This window comes from Cetorhinus maximus, chromosome 10 (assembly GCF_964194155.1).
Source record: "Cetorhinus maximus chromosome 10, sCetMax3.hap1.1, whole genome shotgun sequence".
Taxonomy (NCBI): Eukaryota; Metazoa; Chordata; class Chondrichthyes; order Lamniformes; family Cetorhinidae; genus Cetorhinus; species Cetorhinus maximus.
In genome coordinates, this window is record NC_135888.1 from 63006337 (window position 1) to 63024763 (window position 18427).

An 18427-nucleotide genomic window follows, 5' to 3' on the forward strand; every position below is an offset into this window, starting at 1 on the left:
TTTCGTAAAACTGCCCTGAAAATAAGGAGGGGATAAAGCGCAATTAAGGAGAAAGACATGGGCCTGAATTTTTCTGTCGTCGGGCGTGCGCGGTCGGTCGGTGGGCCCGGGAGCTGTTGGGAAACGGTCCCCGGCCACGATCAGCACCTGACCGCGATTTCACACTGGCTGGCCAATTAACGGCCAGCCAGCGTGAAATGCATGCTGAAAAGCTCAGCGTTGCCAGGGTGGGGGCAGGAAGAGGGCGGATGACAACACCACTGCGGGCGTGGATGTACACTTCGAGAGAGCTCCCTGAAGGCAGACAGCTGCCTCGGGGAGCTACAGATCTGCAAATAAGAAAATGAAGCAGTAAAAAGCTGCAAAAAATGTCTATGCATCACATTCAAGCACCTGAAAGCATACCTCATAAAAATGCTGTCCCCAGATATCTCTTTTTATTTTATTTCCTAATGAAGATTTCATCCCACCCTTGGATGAGGTTTGATGAAAAACGTAAAGGCCGCCTGGCTGATTCACCCATCCGCCAGCTGTAAGGTTGGTCGGGCCACGAAAAATCACAGATAATTGCGCCACTAATGGGCTTAATTGCCCTCTTAATTGTCGGCGGGTGTGCTTCCAACTTATGTGCATGCCCACCGAGCGAAATATCGCACAATGACGTTGGGACACTAACCTGACATCATCTTGTGTGATTTTACGCCCAATCAAGTCAGGCGCGCGCAAGATGATAGGATGTAAAAGTCTGCCCATGATTTCTTTCAGGTGGTCTCAACAAATGCCGATTGAGTGCCCGAACCAATGTGGCATTGCTGCATTTCTGACGATGCCCCGAACATTGTGCTGCAGAAGTTAATGTTGTGGCACCCAAAACACGTCTGAATCACAACCCAATTTCTACCACACTGATTTACAGAAAAAACATTTAGTAAGCGCATAGATTGAGTGCACTGATACTTCACAAGTAACTTAAATACTTTCTATAAGTTGTGATTTCCAAAAACATACCAACTTTCAAAACCTAATCAGAAATAAACTTTTACCAGGCTCTTTTTTTCTTTTAACCATGAGAAATCATCTGACAGATGAAAGATTTGCCTAGATTACAACACTAGAACTTAAAAATAGCAAAGCCATTGAACAAATGATGGAACATTGGCAACAGTCAAAGTCATGAAATCAATGGTCCTCACCAGCCTTCGGATTTCTTTCTCAGACTCCCATTTGATTTTGACAATGGCCTCTTGATGGGACTGGTGCTCGCTCCTCAAGTTTCCAGCTTTTATCTTATCAGATTGAATCATATTGTTCAGTGACTCTTCCACTTGTTTCTTGGCTGATTTTAGTTCACTTAGTTCTTGCAACAGTTTAAGGCGCTCAGAGTCAAATGTTTTCCGAGCCTCGTCTCGGGCTTCATTAAACAACGCTGTTCTTACTTTGTCACTGCTGCCATCTCGCAGTGCATTCACAAGTGACTTTAATCGCTGAATCTCATGGTCTTTGATTTTGATCGTACGAGCCAGTTCCTGGTCATGTTGCTTTATCAATGTCTCTCGAACAGACTGCAATTCTTTCATTTTATCCTCGTGCAGTTTGCTTTTCAACTCTGTGACGGTTGCTGTGTGCTTGTGCTGCTCTTGTTCTCGTATACGTTTTACCTCTTGGACTTTTTCTCGTTCAAGCTTATTAACCTGAAAGCATAATAATGCAAAAAAATTAGAACACCAAAACAAACAGCGCACTGGGAAATAAAATTGCAGAAAAAAATTAAAGTTGACACATTGTTACAGTACTGAGGAAGTGCTGCGTTGTCAAAGGTGCCATTTTTCAGATGAGACAAGGCCCTTATCTGCCAACTTGGGTGTATGTAAAAGATCGCATTGCACTATTTCAAAGAAGAGCAGGGGAGTTATCCCCTATGTCCTGGCTAATATTTATGCTTCAATCAACATCACACAAAAAAATTATCTGGTCATTATCACATTGCTGTTTGCAGGAGTTTGCTGCATGCAAACTGGTTGCTGTACTTCCTACATTACAACAGTGACTACACTTCAAAAGTACTTCATGGTTATAAAGTGCTTTGAGGCATCTGGTGGTTGTGAAAAGAGATGTATAAATACCAGTTTTTTTTTTAGAAAACCATATGAGCAATTGCACTAAAATTTGTCATTTTAATTGCCCAAATAATGAATTTGAATCTTTTATCAGTGAGTCAGACCAAAAGTTTGCAAAGAAATTGAAAGTAAATCAAGCTCCTGCCATTTGTGAGAGAGGTTTGAATTAATGGGCAACATGATATTCTCGCTTTCCATATAAGCATGAAAGCAAAACAGAAGTGGTTCAAATGTAATCCGGAAGGGATAGTAAGTGGGCAGATTTTAACCAGATTATGTTTTCCTTTAGCTCTTGACAATTGACTTGAAAATGCTAAGAAGTTCCAAGGTGACTTAAAATAGAAACAAATGTTTATTATTGATTCTTAGGATTACACTAAACATAGAATTATAGGATCATATAATAGTTACAGCACAGAGAGGCCATTCAGCTCATCATGTCTATGCCACTGTCTGCAAAAGCAATCCCAGTAGTGCCACTTCCTTGCCTTTTCCCCATGGCCCAGCAAATTTTGAATACTTCTATTAAATCTCCTCTCAACCTTTTCTTCTCCAAGGATAACACTCCCAGCTTTCCCAATCTACCCATGTAAACTGAAGTTCCTCATCCCTGGAACCATTCTTGTGAATCTTTTCACACCCACTATAATGCCTTCACATCCTTCCTAAAGTGTGGTGCCCAGAACTGGATGCAATGATCTAGTTGAGGCAGAACTAGTGTTTCATTAAGGTGTGTCATAACTTACTTGTCTTTGTACCATATGCCCCTATTTATAAAGCCTAGGATCCCATATGCTTTCTTTTAACCACTCTCTCAACCTGCCCTGCCATTTTCAATGATTTGCGCACATATACCCTCAGGTCCCTCTGCTCCTACCCCCTTTAGAATTGTACCCTTTATTTTATATTGTCCCTCCTCATTTTTCCTATCAAAATTAATCACTTCATAATTCTCTAAATTAAATTGCATATGCCAGTTGTCCACCATTCCACCAACCTGTCTAAGTCTTTGTGAAGTTTAACAATATCCCATTCACAATAATTCCAAGTTTTGTGGCATCTGCAGATTTTGAGATTATGCCCTGTAGATCAAGGTCTAGGTCATTTAATATATACCAAGAAGAGCAGGGGCCCTAAAACTGACCCCTTGGGAACCCCACTATAAACCTTTCTCCATTCCAGAAGTAACTGTTCACCACGACTCTGTTTCTTGTCACTCAGCCAATTTCATATCCATGTTGCTGCTGTCCATCTTATTCCATGAGTTCTAACTTTGTTCACAAGTCTGTTGTGTGGCACTTTATCAAATGTCTTTTAGAAGTCCATGTACACCACATCAATCGCATTATCCTCAGTTACCCTCTGTATTACCTCATCATAAAACGTAATGCAGAATTTAGGAAAATCGGTCATCTGGTTTGTCCAGATTTATGGCAGAGATGTGAGGACAAAGCAAAGGGAATGAAGTTGGTTTCAATGCTCTCTTGTGCTTTATGAAGTCATTCTTTTGATAACAAGGGTTAAAATTAAACTCTTGCAGGCAGGGTTCCAGAAAGAAAGAATAAGGATATTGGTTGATCAAGAGAAACTTTTACTGGTACTGGATGATGGACTGATTAATAACTTAAGCTACTTTGCAGTTATAGCCTGGGAAAGCTGTATTTCATTATGCTCCACTAGTTTCCTAATCAATGAAGTATTCAAGATGGGTATCGAATTCTCCTGCAGAAAGACATTTATTTTGTTCCTTGCACTTCCCCTCCTTCTTAACTGAGGTTTGTGACTGCTTGTGCAGAACTTTACTTCCACGGTAAGTGGCAGCCCCAAAGGTATCTCACCTAAAAATATCCAAGCTTGCATGAAGGGTCACAACAATGACCTCACCCAACACCTACACAAAAACCTTCACATGGAAGTGACTGGAAGGTGATGGGAAGTGGCAAGTCATAATTGATCTTTCCTTTCCCGAATCTGGAAGACTGATCCATACTATCAAGTTCTACTGCTGATCCAGTTGTGATCAGCAAACTTTGGCATGGACCCATGGGACAAACATGGGATCTTCTTGTCTATGTAGCTCAGTACAACACTAGATGGTTCACCTACCCACTGAACTATCAGTGAGTATGCTAGGATATGATTTTTAATATGTATGTATTTGAGGAGATATTTTCTGTTTTAACACAAAATGCACCTACTTAGAGAAAGGATTTACTCAGACGAACACACTGGCAGCTCATCTCCAGTTGTCTTGGCACTAAGTTAAGCCAAGATTTCTATTCTTTCAACCTTGGCATTTCAATGCAAACAATATGTTCAGTATTATCAAAGCAAACAGACTTAGGTCCACTTTATTTTGCCCTATAGGTAAAATGCTTGCTTTAACTTAGCATCCTTGTCACCAACCTAGACAAAATGGGCTGAACTTGCCACCCCCAGAAAAGCAAGTTGGAGAAATTGCCAGAAGTTAGACTTGTGACATTCTGGCTAGGAGTTACGTTCTCTGGTCTCTCAAATTACTGAGCTGTGGAGAGGGTATTATTATTTTTTTAATTATTTACTAGCTTGACAGTGTCTTACCTGGGAGTCAGAGAGGCAGCAGACCTGCAAGGAAACAGCCTGGAGCAGGAGAATATAAATTTGGACTGAGGCCCAAGGCCTACACTTACCTGGGGGTCAGAGAGGCAGTGGACCTGCAAGGAAACAGCCTGGAGCGGGAGAATGTAACTCAGGACTGAGGCTCGAGGCCTACACTTACCTGGGGGTCAGAGAGGCAGCGGACCTGCGAAGAAGCAGCCCACACTGAGTTCGAAAGAAGAGTGCAAAAAAAGTGACATCACATCAAAGAGGCAATTTGATTGGTTGGGGAAGAGGCTAGTTGTTTGGTGAGTCTCTGGAAAGTGGTTAAGGTCTATTCTATTCCTAAATTTTAAAATAGTACACAAACTGATAGTAAGGTTACTAAAATATATAAAAACGGAAAATATATAATTGAATAATATAATTAAGTAGATAATTAAAAGACATTAAGGATGGCAGGACAGGTGATGTTCATGGCTGCAGCATGTGGGAGCTTCTGGATTCCAGTGTGATCCAGGGCAAACATGTCTGCAGTAAGTGTTTGCGGCTCAAGGAGCTTTGGCTCAGAGTCATTGAGTTGGATGCCGAACTGCAGACACTGCAACACATCAAGGAGGTGGAATGTTACCTGGATGCTTTGCACCAGGAGGTAGTCACACCCCTTAGGATAGGGTCTTCTGATTTGGTCAGTGGTCAGGGACAGGAGGGTGTGACTGTGACTGAGGCAGGTAAGGGGACCCAGAAAGCAGGAGTGCAGGAGCCTCAGCCTCTGCAATTGTCCAACAGTGTGAGGTTCTTTCAGCTTGTTTGGATGAGAGTGGGGGCTGCAGGGTGGATGAGCTAACTGAACATGACACCGTAGCACTGGAAGCCATTCAAGTTACGTGGGGGGCAAAAAAGGGATGTAGTGGTAGTAGGAGACAGTATAGTGAGGGGGATTGACACAGTTCTCTGCAGCATAGGGCAAGGGTCCAGAAGGCTGTGTTGCCTGCCCGGCGCCAGGGTTCGGGTCATCTGCTCAGGACTGGAGAGGAACCTACAACAGGAGGGGAAAGATCCAGTCATCCTGGTCCATGTAGGTAGCAACAACATAGGCAGGATGAGCAAGGAGGTTCTGCATAGTCAGTATGAGGAGCGAGGCACTAAATTAAGCAGAACCTCAAGGTAATAATCTCTGGTTTATTACCTCAGCCACATGCAAATTGGCATAGGACAAATAAGATTAGAGAAAAGAATGCAAGGCTCAAAGACTGGTGTGGGAGAAGTGGGTTCCAGTTCGTGGGACATTGGCACCAGTACGGGGAAAGTGGGGGCTATACCGTTGGGACAGTCTTCACCTGAACCATGCTGGGGCTGATGTTCTAGTGAGCCGCATAACTAGGGAAGAAGGGAGGGTTTTAAATTAAATAGTGGGGCAAGGGATCAAATTTAGGAAGATGTGATAGATCAAAGAGCAGAAGCAAGGCAAGAAAGACAGATATTAATATGGGAAACGATAAACAGAATGTGACAGGAAAGGATAGATTGTACAAATCTAAGAGCTAATCAGCAGTTAAGGCTAGATGTTACAAAAATAATGAAAGGACAAAATTAAAGGCTCTGTATCTGAATGCACGTAGCATTCAAAGCAAAACAGATAAACTGATAGCGCAAATAGAAATAAATAAGTATGACCTGGCAGCCATTGCGGAGACATGGCTGCAGAATGACATAGATTGGAACCTGTATATTAAAGGGCACATGGCATGTACGAAGGACAGGAAGCTAGGAAAAGGTGGAGGGTGGCTCTGTTAATTAATGATTGTATTAGCACATTAAAGAGGCATGACCTAAATTCTGGAAACCAGGATATAGAAGCAGTCTGGGTAGAGATGAGAAATGATAAAGGCAAGAAGTCACTTGTAGAAGTGGTGCACATGCCCCGTGACAATAACCACACAGTAGGACAGAGTATAAAGGAAGACATAATGGGAGCTTGCTAGAAAGGTACAGCAATAATCATGGGGGATTTTAATCAACAAATTGACTGAAATAATCAGATGGGCAAAGGTAGCCTAGTTGAGGAGTTCGTAGAATGTTTTTACGATAGTTTCTTAGAACAACACGTTCTGGCGCCAACTGGAGAGCAGGCTATACTAGACAGGTATTGTGCAACATGGTAGGGTTAATTGATGATCTCATAGTGAAGGAAGTGAACTGGGCAAATTAGGTTAAGGGATAGGTCAGTAGAAATCCAGTGGCAAACATTTAAGGGGATATTTCAGAATGCACAGAATAGATACATTCCAACAAAAAAGAAAAATTCCAAGGAACGACCCACCATCTGTGGTTAATTAAAAAAGTTAAAGATAGTATCCAACTTAGAGAAAAAGCATATAAGTGTGCAAAGACGGGTGATTGGACAGAATATAGAAACAACAAAGAATGACCAAAAGTTTGATAAGGAGGGAAAAATTAGAGTACAAGAGAAAGCTAGCTAGAAATATAAAGACAGATAGTAAGAGTTTCTATAGATATTTTAAAAAGAAAAGAGTTAACAAAGCGAGCGTTGGTCTGATAGAAAGTGAATAGTAGAAATTTAATAATGGAAAATAAGTAGATGGCAAGTGAATTGAACAGGTATTTTACATCAATCTTTACTATAGAGGATACAAGTAATATCCTAGAAATAGCTATAAATCAGGAAGTGGAAGGGAAGGAGGGACTCAAGAAAAGTACAATCACCAGAGAAGTGGTATTGAGCAATTTGTTGGAGCTGCGGGCTGCCAAATCGCCAGGTCCTGATGGACTTCATCCTAGGGTCTTAAAAGAAGTAGTTAGTGAGCTAGTTGATGCGTTCATTTTAATTTTTCAAAATTCCCTAGATTCGTTGAAGGTTCCATTAGATTGGTGAATAGTGCATGTAACTCTTTTATTCAAAAAAAGGAAACAGAAAGCAGGAAACTACAGGCCAGTTAGCTTAACATCTGTCATAGGGAAAATGTTAGATGATATTATTCAAGATGGTATAGCAGGGCACTTAGAAAAATTCAAGGTAATCAGGCAGAGTCAACATAGCTTTGCAAAGAGAAAATCATGTTTAATCAACTTATTGAAGTTCTTTGAAGAAGTAACACGTGTTATGGATAAAGGGGAAATGTGGATGTACTCCACTTGGCGTTCCAGAAGGCACTTGATAAGGTGCATATCAAAGGTTATTGTGGGGAAAAAAAAGCTCATGGCGTGGCGGGGTAACATATTAGCATAGTACGCATAAATGGGTCATTTTCTGGTTCACAAGACAGAACAAGTTTTGTGCCACAGGAATCAGTGCTAGGGCCTCAACTTTTTACAATTTAAATAAATTACTTGGATAAAGGGACCAAAGGTATGGTTGTTAAATTTGCTGATGACACAAAGATAGGTAGGAAAGTAAGTTGTGAAGTGGACAAAGGGATTTAGATACGTTGAGTGAATGAGCAAAGATCTGGCAAATGGAGTATAATGTGGGAAATGTGAAATTGTCCATTTTGGCAGGAAGAATAAAAAGAAACATATTATCAAAAAATGAGAGATTGCAGAGCTCTGAGATGCAGAGGTGTCCCTGTGCATGAATCGCGAACAGTTAGTATGCAGGTACAACAAGTAATTAGGAAAGCTAATAGAATGTAATCATTTATTGAGGGAGAAATTGAAAAGTAGGGAGGATATGCTTCATTTATACAAGACATTGGTGAGACCACATCTGGAGTACTATGTACAGTATTGGTCTCCTTATTTAAGGGAGGATGTAAATGCATTGGAAGCAGTTCAGAGAAGGTTTACCAGACTAATACCTGGAATGGACGAGTTGTCTTATGAGGAAAGGTTGGAAAGGCTAGGCTTATATCCGCTACAGTTTAGAAGAGTAAGAGGCGACTTGATTGAAACATAAAAGACCTTGAGCGGTCTTGACAGAGTGGTTGTGCAGAGGATGTTTCCTCATTACAGTTACAGCCCAAAAGGAACATGAGAGTAGCAGATTTGTTGCTGACATACAGCAGGTTGTGGATGTGGGAGAATCTAAAACTAGGGGTCACTGTTTAAAAATAAGAGGTCATCCGTTTGAGACAGAGATGAGGAGAAATATTTTCTTCTTTGGAACTATTCCACTAAAGACGGTGGGAGCAGTCTTTGAATATTTTTAAAGAGGTAGATAGATTCTTGATAAGCAAGGGGGTGAAAGGTTATTGGGGGTGGGTAGGAACATGGAGTTGAGGTTACAATCAGGTCAGCCATGATCTTATTAAGTGATAGAGGATTCTCAAGGGGCCGAGTGGCCTACTCCTGCTCCTAATTCATATGTTTATATAGGGTTCACTCAAACCAAAATAAACAGTTTAACCTGTAAATGTGCAACTTTAGTTAGCTGTATTAAATCTCAGATAGTATGGTCTTCCCCATAGCTTGTGCAATTCTTGCTGAAAAAAAGTTTGTGAGATAAAATATTAAGGATGATTACGTTCGTCAGCCTTCTGGCCAAAATGATTAGAAGCCTCTATTGGTGTAAATACCTAGACTGGTTACAACACCTGCAAATCTTGGGTATAATACTCCAATGTTGTTCTAAATGCTTATCAATTAGTTTGAGTAAAGATTTATACATTATGCATTATTTAATATTAATTTGAGAAAGCTTTCCAAAGTTATACGTTGTTGCTTTATTTAGCCAAATAAAAGAGGCATCACTCACCTTACATTTCTCTTGATGAAGCTCAATTTGTATATCAGTCAGTTTAGTCCTAAGATCCTCATTAGCAGCCTGTAAGGCAGCTATAAAGGCTTCAGGCTTTTCAGCCTTCCCACGCCCCTTCTTGGACATCTTCAGTTCTTCCCTGTGATTCTTTTCAATTCAAGAATAAATTGCCATTTTTCCTTAGTGCAAATCCACTAACACATTCTGTATCACATTCCTCAGCTCCCTCCTGCCACCACTTTGGCTGTATAAGGCCTGAAACATAGGCAGCAAAGAAAATGATTCAGTTAAGATGATACAAACAGACGGTTCTTTGCTTTTACACTTGCATTGACAAAATTGACATTGCCAACAGCTAGTCAAGAGATAATGAGTTTATTAATTCTCAACCAGTTGCTTAGGGAAGGTAGTAGTGTGGGAATAAAAGATAAGCTTCTTGTACCACCTCTTAAAACACTTCTAAAATTTCCAAACAGCTACACTTCCTTTCTGCAAAAGTCCTCCAGCATTTCTTTGGCATGCTTCTAGACTGGTGGCTCAAAGCCAATAGGAGAATAGGAGATGGGACTTTTGAGCAGAGCCTTCGTTTTTCTCTATCTATACACGGGCAGGCCTGAGAAAGTGTGCCTGAATGCGAAAGAGCGTTTCAATCTCCCGGAGGCACGGAGCTGCCTTAGGGAGATTGAAGGACTTTTGAAATTATTAAATAAATGGAGTAAAAATTTAATTAAACATGTCCCCTCATGTGACTGTGTTACATGAGATGGGTCATGTTTTGATATTTTGGAAAAAATATTTGTTTAATTAATAAAAGCTTTAGGAAACCTCATGCCTTTCGTGGATGAGGCTTCCTAAAAAACGTGAAGGCCGCTTGGTCTTTTCGCCTGCCCGCCGACTTTAAGGTTGGACGGACAGTGTTAACAGCTACCTTAATCACTTCCTTAATGGCCTTAATAGGCTATTTACATATTGGCGGGCACGCAGCCAACTTTGGTGCGCGCCCGCCGACTGAAACATCGCAACACAGCGCAATGATATCGGGACGTATGCTTGACATCATCGCCCGTCATTTTACGCGTCGGCATGTTGGGCCCGCCCCCACACAGCGACTAAAAAATCCTGCCCAATATCTCTATTTAAGACAGCTGAGGGAAATTTGGTACCAACATGTCACACCTTCATGCAATTAACATTGCCAATAATTTTTGATCAGGCATGAAGAATGACCCCTGGATGAAATACTCTACAGCTTGCAACTCCCATGGATCAAAACCCCAGCATGAGCCAGTGGCTGGAAAAATGGAGTAAAGGGAATCATAAATGGCTTTTTCACTCATGCATTAACCTGTAAATCTAGTAAGGCTTCCACCCCCATTGTAACCCACCACTGATCTAGCAGCAAACTCTGGGACCAAGTTCATTTCAAATCTCAGAGCAGGCACCTGCACCTGTAGTAATACAGCAGAGATACGCCCACTGCTGGAAGAGGAACAATTCGGTGTGACAGTGTACTGTACTAAAAGGAGGTCTAGGTTTGACCTGTAACAGCTGGCAGATGATTTTTTTTGTTTCGCTTCAGAAAGCAGGAGTAACTTTGTAAAGACAATTGATTCTCTCCAGGCCAAATCAGAAAGAGGCAGAAACAGAGCAGATCTGGGTTCTGTGACAAATGAATCACCCCAACCACTGGTATCAAGCCACAACTGTGTCCCTGATCATTGAACTTTATCCTAATAACTCATCACAAGATTTCTATTTAAGGATAACTTCAAGAAGAAGAAATTATTATGGTCTTACAACACAGGCAGTGTTTGTCTTAAGATGAGGTTCAATGCTAAACTGGCTATCTGCAGTTAAATATGTACTGTCTTTATAAGCGTTTTGCAGGAGAATATGAGACTTTGCAACCCCAGCCCGAGCCCCAGTCCCATGGCTCCCCACCCTCCACTGACTGTAATCCTTGTTTGCCCCCCACCACCTTTCTCAAAGTCAGCTGCAATGTCAATTCTACTGGCTTTGGGCTGTATTCAGTGAACAGAGATAAAAATGAGACTAGGCAGTAAAAATTGCATGAACCTTATGGGGATGCGGGGGGACCAAGCGTTGTCCACCATTTACATTGGGGCTTTAATATCTGCCCCATTAACCCAAGCTATTACCTGAATAGGTAGCACTGGTGATTCATTGGCCCAAATATTGCTGGAAAAATAAGAATGTGTAAACAGCACACATTGGCCAGGATTTTCCGTTCGTCAGGTGGGTGTGGCGGGCGGGCCTGGGAGTGGCTGGGAAACAGCCCGCCGCCCGCGATCAGCCCCCAACCGCAATTTCACACTGGCTGGCCAATTAACGGAGGGTGAGGGTGGAATTCTGTGTATGCATGGGGGAGCGCATGCTGAAAGCTCCCTGAGGGCATAGAGCTGCCTCAGGGAGCTGGAGAATTGGAGAAAGGAAAATAAAGATTTTAAAGATAATATAAACATGTACCCACATGTGACTCAGTCACATGAAGAGGGACATGTTTAAAATGATGGTGAAAAGTATTTAATGGATTTTTATTTACCATTGAAAACCTCAGCCAGAATCTTCGGCTCGGCAAGCGGGGGCAGGGCCCACTCGCCAACGCGTAAAATGACACTCAGTGACATCGGGCGTGCGTCCCGACATCACCACACGTCATTCTGATTTTCAGTTCGGCGGGCGTGCACCGGAGTCAGCTGCGTGCCAGCCGAACTGTTAAAGGCCTAATAAGGCCATTTAAAAGCTAATTAAACCACTTAACATAGCTGCCCATCCAACCTTAAGGCAGGCGAAGAGCCCAGGCGGAAGTGAAATAATGATTTTCATTAAAATTCATAGACATGTCCCAGCTCATGTGACACTTTCACATGAGGGGACATGTCCTAATGTTTTTCTTCTTTATCAAGGTTTTTGAAACTCAAACTGATCTCTGAGGCAGCTCTGTGCCTCAGGCAGATTTCTGCGCTCTTTTGCATGCATGCACGAAAGAGCGCAGGCCCCAACTCAGCCTCCTCCCCTCGCCTGATCAGGGAGCGCTCAGTGCTTCTGGGTACGCTTCACACTGGACGGGCTTTAATTGGCCCACCCATGTAAAATGGTGGCGCGCAGGCGATTGGCTGCGCGCTGTCCACACCTGCTCCCACCCAATGCCCCACGCCGATGGGGAGAAAATTCACCCCCTCATCCTGCCTATGGAGGAGGTTTTGTTAAAAAAGCAAATGCCAGCTGGCTTATTCGCCCACCTGCCAACCATAAGGTTGAAGGGGAGCGAAAAATACAAATTAATTAATTGCTTAAGGGCTTTAATAGGCCTCTTAATTGTCAGCGACTCTTATGCGTGCCCGCCGACTGAAAGATCATGAGAGTGCGTGATGATGTCGGGACGCTCGCCCGACATCATCGCGCATGATTTTCCGTACGACCAACGTAAAATCTTGCCCACTGTTATTCATGTACAAATTGTACATCAAGTTCTGGGAGTAGAGAAATATGCCAAGATTTGCAAATCCCTAGACCTTATTTATCGATTTACCTTACCTGCATCTCAGCCATAACCCCCCTATTATTTTCAAGAACCTCTTCGATTTACACATTGACTCCTCATTAAACCCACTGCACAAAGTTAGGGCTGATTATTAAGAGTGTAAGTACTATTTTAAAGATGTGATAATTGTTAATGTAATGCTGATCAACTTCTCTGGGTCAGAAAGGGAATGATTTTAACTATTCAATCTCATTTCCGTATGTAGTGTCACGACTCCCTTGGGGATTAAGAGCTGCAATATCAAGCCTCGCTGCTCCCCGAGCCGCAACAAATGTGAAAAAGTTTGATCAACCCACCTAATTGTTTAATTTAGGTTAACAAAATATGAGAATACATACCAGGTGGAGGCGAGACGATGGCATTGTGGTATTGTCACTGGACTTCCAGAGACCCAGGGTAATGCTCTGGGGACTTGGGTTCGAATCCCACCACGGCAGATGGTGGAATTTGAATTCAATAAAAATCTGGAATTAAAAGTCTAATGATGACCATGAAACCACTGTCGATTGTTGTAAAAACCCATCTGGTTTCACTAATGTCCTTTAGGGAAGGAAATCTGCTGTCCTTACCTGGTCTGGTAACCAGGCCTACATGTGACTCCTGACCCACAGCAATATGGTTGACTCTGAAATGCCCTCTGAACTAGGGGGCAACTATGGATGGGTAATAAATGCTGACCTGGCCGGTGACGCCCACATCTCATGAACAAATGAAAAAAAAGGTTTGTATACTTAACTGTTTATTAACCAGTGGCAAAAGAAAGACATATGAACTATGAACTTCTAACTCTATAACCTAAAGTTCATAAATCCCTATACACACACATACAAGACACACAAAAACATGGATTTTAAGGGTGGGGTAGAAAAGTTCAATAGCACCAATTCCGGAGTACAGGATTCGATGGCTTGAGTTTGATCAATGTCTCCCAAATTCCTTTCAGTTCTTTGTTAATGACACGAGGTGGTCTTCCAGCACTTTCAGTCTTTAGTTCACTGGTTGTGCACTTGGCTTTCAATGTCCCTAACAGTGATTTTCCCCTTTGCCTCGTGACAGGGGTTTTCAGAGAGAGAGCAGAAAAAGCCAGCTAACTATTATTGTGGAATTACTGGAATCTTACACACATAGGAGAAAGAGGTTTTAAGTCTTTTTCCTTTCAGGCTAGGAGCTATTCTGCCTCAGGCAGTTCCCCATTAGACCAGACTCCTCCTCAGCACCATGCTGTCTTTCATGGCACACTCTGTTCCAGGACAGGAACATTGTATATATCCCTCACTCTATTCCAGTGGACATGCCTTTCAAACTGCAGTCATTGTCATTTTAATTCACAGTCCAGCAGAAATAAAAAGATGCGTTCTTTACAGTTGTAAATTCTTCGTAGAGTTTTTAAAAATTCAAATTATTTTTTCCTTACGTTTCCTTTCTGTCTCTTTTATTATCGCTTGTAATTCAATCTTATATTTTTCTATTACTTTTTCTGTACCTGAATTGAATACAATTCATCCGATTTCCTTCTCGGTCATCCCTTTTTCTTTCCCAATCCTTAAATCTCATTGATTAAGGAGGTCTACCTTTGGTCCTGCCATTCACTAAGGTCCCAGATGCTTCCTTGTACTCAGCACACTGTTACCAGCTCTCAGGTCTCGCGAGTTATGGTGCAAAAGGTGAATTCAAGCTAAAAAGTAAATAAATCTCCATTGGAACAATAAGGAATTGCATCTCAGCCTACAGTGTACAGAAATTGTGCATCTTACACATAACACAAAAGTAGTAGTATAGTTATATCTCTTTCTAAAAAGAAACTATAAGTTACATATCATTAGAACTGCTCATACAGAGTGACATAATGAGAAGCACTTGCCATTTATTGCAGAATTTGGATTTTTATGCCTAGGTGTGAAAATATGAGAAATATTTCCAGCTGACAAAGTGACATGGGCTATATTGGGTGAGGCATGTTTCAAGCAACCTGCTGTTATTGCTCCTTTGTTCAGCCAAGTGTGTCCTGCATGGCCTCTTTTTTGAAGTCTTTACTTTCAGAGGCAAATGTACAGTGAAATTGTTAAATTATCTTCATTATTAGAAACACACCTCACAATGATTAAGATGAAAGAGGTGACCTGATGAATAAAGCCCTTTTTCCATCTTCTTAATAACTTCTAGTTCTCTGTCGAAATCTGTTTCTGCCTAACTGCAATCATTGTCAGCCCCAGTTCGTTTGTAAAATGCAAGCTCTAACATCAGCATTTTGTTGTTTCTGAAGAACAGGGCCATGTACGTGATCAACATTAGAGGTGAAAAGAAATCTCACACCAAAATTGTGGTGGAAGTGTGGACGAGAGCCTCCGGAAGAGAATCCCAGGAAAAGTAACTGAAGCCTTGAAAAAAGTTGGATAAATATCCAGTTGAACATGACATTTAAGGTTATAGAAATAAATTGAATCTGAGATTATGACAGTCTTCCAGGAAACGCACTTTAATTAGTAATTTCTGTCTAGCCAAATATATTGGATTAATAGCGTAGATGTGAGGATTCTGAAGTTTCATTTGATAACCCTTGAGGATCCATAAAATATTAAACTAGTGAGGGTGGAGTCCATCCTAGGGTTCTTGGTACATTGCCCACAGAGGAGAAACTTTGATGGACCCAATGTATTTTTCTCATTCCACGTTTTATGTTATTTTGGTTGTAAATCTCCTGTTCTATTGTTTCTCCTTTGATAGGATATCTTTGTAAGATCATCTGGCAGTGCACTGCAAAAAATGAACATTGCCCTAATCATTCATCATAGCCTCATAGACGTTTACAGCACAGGAGGAGGCCATTCAGCCCATCGTGTCCGTGCCGGTCAACAAAGATCTGACTACACTAATCCCATTTTCTGGTGCTTGGCCCACAGCCCCTGGAGGCTATGGCAACGCAAATGAAAATCTAAATGCTTCTTAAATGTTATGAGGATTTCTGACTCAATCACCCTTTCAGGCAGTGAGTTACAGTCTCCCACCAGCCTCTGGGTGAAAGAATTTCTCCTCAACTCCCCTCTTAGCCTTATACCTCTTACCTTTTGCATCATCCTCTACTACACCACCATTGCTCTCTGCTGCTCAAATGCTGGCCTCTTTCCTGATTTCTTTCAATCCACTATTGATGAATCCTTCAGCTGCCTAGGCTGTAATATCTCCTTAATTCCTCATTCCCTCCTGTACCTTTCGGCCCCTCTCTCCTCCTTTAAGGCGTTCCTTAAAACCTACTGCTTTGACCAAGCTTTGGTCACCTGCCTTAATATGTGGTTAAGGGCGGAATTGTCCCAAGTTGCACTAAGTGTGGTAGTGGGTGGGAAAAAGGACGTTTAACCCACTGGCTGCAATGACGGGTTTTCGCACCGTATGGTCCCTATATAAATGCAAGGCAGAGGTAGATTAGTTCCCTTGTTTAACAAGAATCCAAGGTTATTGGGGGTAGATGGGAATGTGGAACTTGAAACACAAACAGATCAGCCATGATCTTATTGAATGGGGGATCAGGCACAAGGGGCTGAATGGCCTACTCCTGCTCCTATTTTGTATGTTTATATGTAAGATATTGTTGATTCCTGTTGATATATACATAACTGTATAATGAAAAAATGGATTGACCAAGTGAGAGGATAATCCTATTCCATCAAAATATGAGTCAAATAACTGACTAGCATAATAAAAGAACCCTATATATGTGTTCATAGTCAATGAGGTATTACACACAAAATAAAAAGAGAGCAGCTTTGACGAGGTATAGGGATATAAGAGGAATTGGGCTTGGTTATTATTTGTCTTTGTCCGCAACACTGTCCAACATCTCAGTCAACCTCTCTATTATATAACCAAGCCTTACAATATTACTAGAAAGTCAATCTTTCTATCCCTTGTCTAATATGGTTTCTTAATATTGGTGGGTTTTGCACCTGTTCATCATACCTTCATCCATCCATATCCACCCAGTTAGTCAATGAAGCAGCCACCATCTGTGAAATGAAAGAGAAAAAAATTGTTAAAGTTGATTTTGAAGTACAGTTGAACAACCTGTTCTGTTCGTCTATTTTGAGAATACTTTTGTAACATTCATTCCAAGAGTCATGAAAACAAACACATTTTATTGTTTTATGCATCCTACTCCACCAATTTTCTGCCTTTGCACTGGAAGCATTCATTCACACAAGGATATAGTTTTGATGCTGTGATAGGAACAAAGGAAAATAGGAACAGGAGTAGGCTATTCAGCCCATCAAGCCTGTTCCGCCATTCACTACGATCATGCCTGGTCATCCACTTCAATGCCTTTTCTCCCACACTATCCCCATATCGCTTTACGTCATTGGTATTTAAAAATCTGTCAATCTCTGCTTTAAACATACCAATGACTGAGCTTCCACAACCCTCTGAGGTAGAGAATTCCAAAGATTCACAACACCCTGAGTAAAAAAAAAATCTCATCTTGATCCACTTCTTTTGAAGCTGTATTCCTTGGTTCCAGGCTCCTCACCAGGAGAAACATCTTATCTGCATCTACCCTGTCTAGCCCTATAAGTATTTTTTAGGTTTCAACAAGATCACCTCCCATTCTTTGAAACTCTAGAGAATACAACCCCAATTTCCCCAATCTCTCTTCATAGGACAGTCCCGCCATCCCAGGAACAAGCCTGGTGAACCTTTGCTGCACTCTCTCTATGGCAATAATATCTATCCTAAGATAAGGGGACCAAAGCTACACACAGTACTCCAGGTGTAGTCTAACCAAGGTTTTGCTACTCCTGTACTCAGATCCTTTTGCAATAAAGGCTGACATACTATGAGCCTTCCTAATTGCTTGCTGCACCTGTATGTTAGCTTTCAGTGATGTATCGACGAGGACACCCAGGTCCCTTTGTACATCTACACTTTTTAATCTCTCACCATTTAAGAAATACCCTGCACATCAGTTCCTCCTACCAAAGTGGATAACTTCACATTTTTCCACTCTATTTTCCATCTGCCATATTCTTGCCCAGTCAATAAGTCTGTCCAAATCTCTGGAAGCTGCTTTGCATCTTCCTCAAAACACACAGGCCCACCTAGCTTTGTGTCATCTGCGAACTTGGAAATATCACATTTGGTCCCCACATCCAAATCATTGATATATATTGTGAACAGCTGGAGCCAAGTACTGATCTTTGCAGTACCCCACTAGTCATAGCCTGCCAATGCGAGAATGACCTGTTTATTCCTGCTCTCTGTTTTCTGCCTGTTAGCCAATCCTTAATCCATGCCAGTATATTGCCTCCTGTCCCATGTGCTTTAATTTTGCTAACCAACTCCTGTGGGGGACTTTACTGAAAGTTTTCTGAAAATCCAAGTACACTACATCCACCAACTCTCCTTTATCAATTCTGTTAGTAACATCCTCAAAAAACTGCAGCAATTTCATCAAACATGTTT

At 41.6% G+C, this 18427-nt stretch overlaps 1 protein-coding gene and 1 long non-coding RNA gene across 2 annotated transcripts in view; one reads left to right on the forward strand and one right to left on the reverse strand.

Annotated features, from left to right (window-relative positions):
* LOC144685730 (uncharacterized) overlaps nt 1-10723 on the forward strand; it is a 66215-nt gene extending 55492 nt beyond the window's left edge. Inside the window, exon 5 of the long non-coding RNA XR_013577770.1 lies at nt 10625-10723. This is a non-coding gene — a long non-coding RNA (uncharacterized LOC144685730). The remainder of the gene's footprint in view (nt 1-10624) is intronic.
* Nucleotides 1-18427, reverse strand: part of LOC144685729 (janus kinase and microtubule-interacting protein 2-like) — a 286964-nt gene that overhangs the window by 127767 nt on the left and 140770 nt on the right. Inside the window, exons 2-5 of the mRNA XM_078550555.1 lie at nt 16931-16977; nt 14460-14651; nt 9409-9666; nt 1194-1691 (exon numbers count right to left, since the gene is read on the reverse strand). Of these exons, the coding sequence (XP_078406681.1) occupies nt 1194-1691; nt 9409-9537 (627 nt within the window). The 5' untranslated portion in view covers nt 9538-9666; nt 14460-14651; nt 16931-16977. The remainder of the gene's footprint in view (nt 1-1193; nt 1692-9408; nt 9667-14459; nt 14652-16930; nt 16978-18427) is intronic.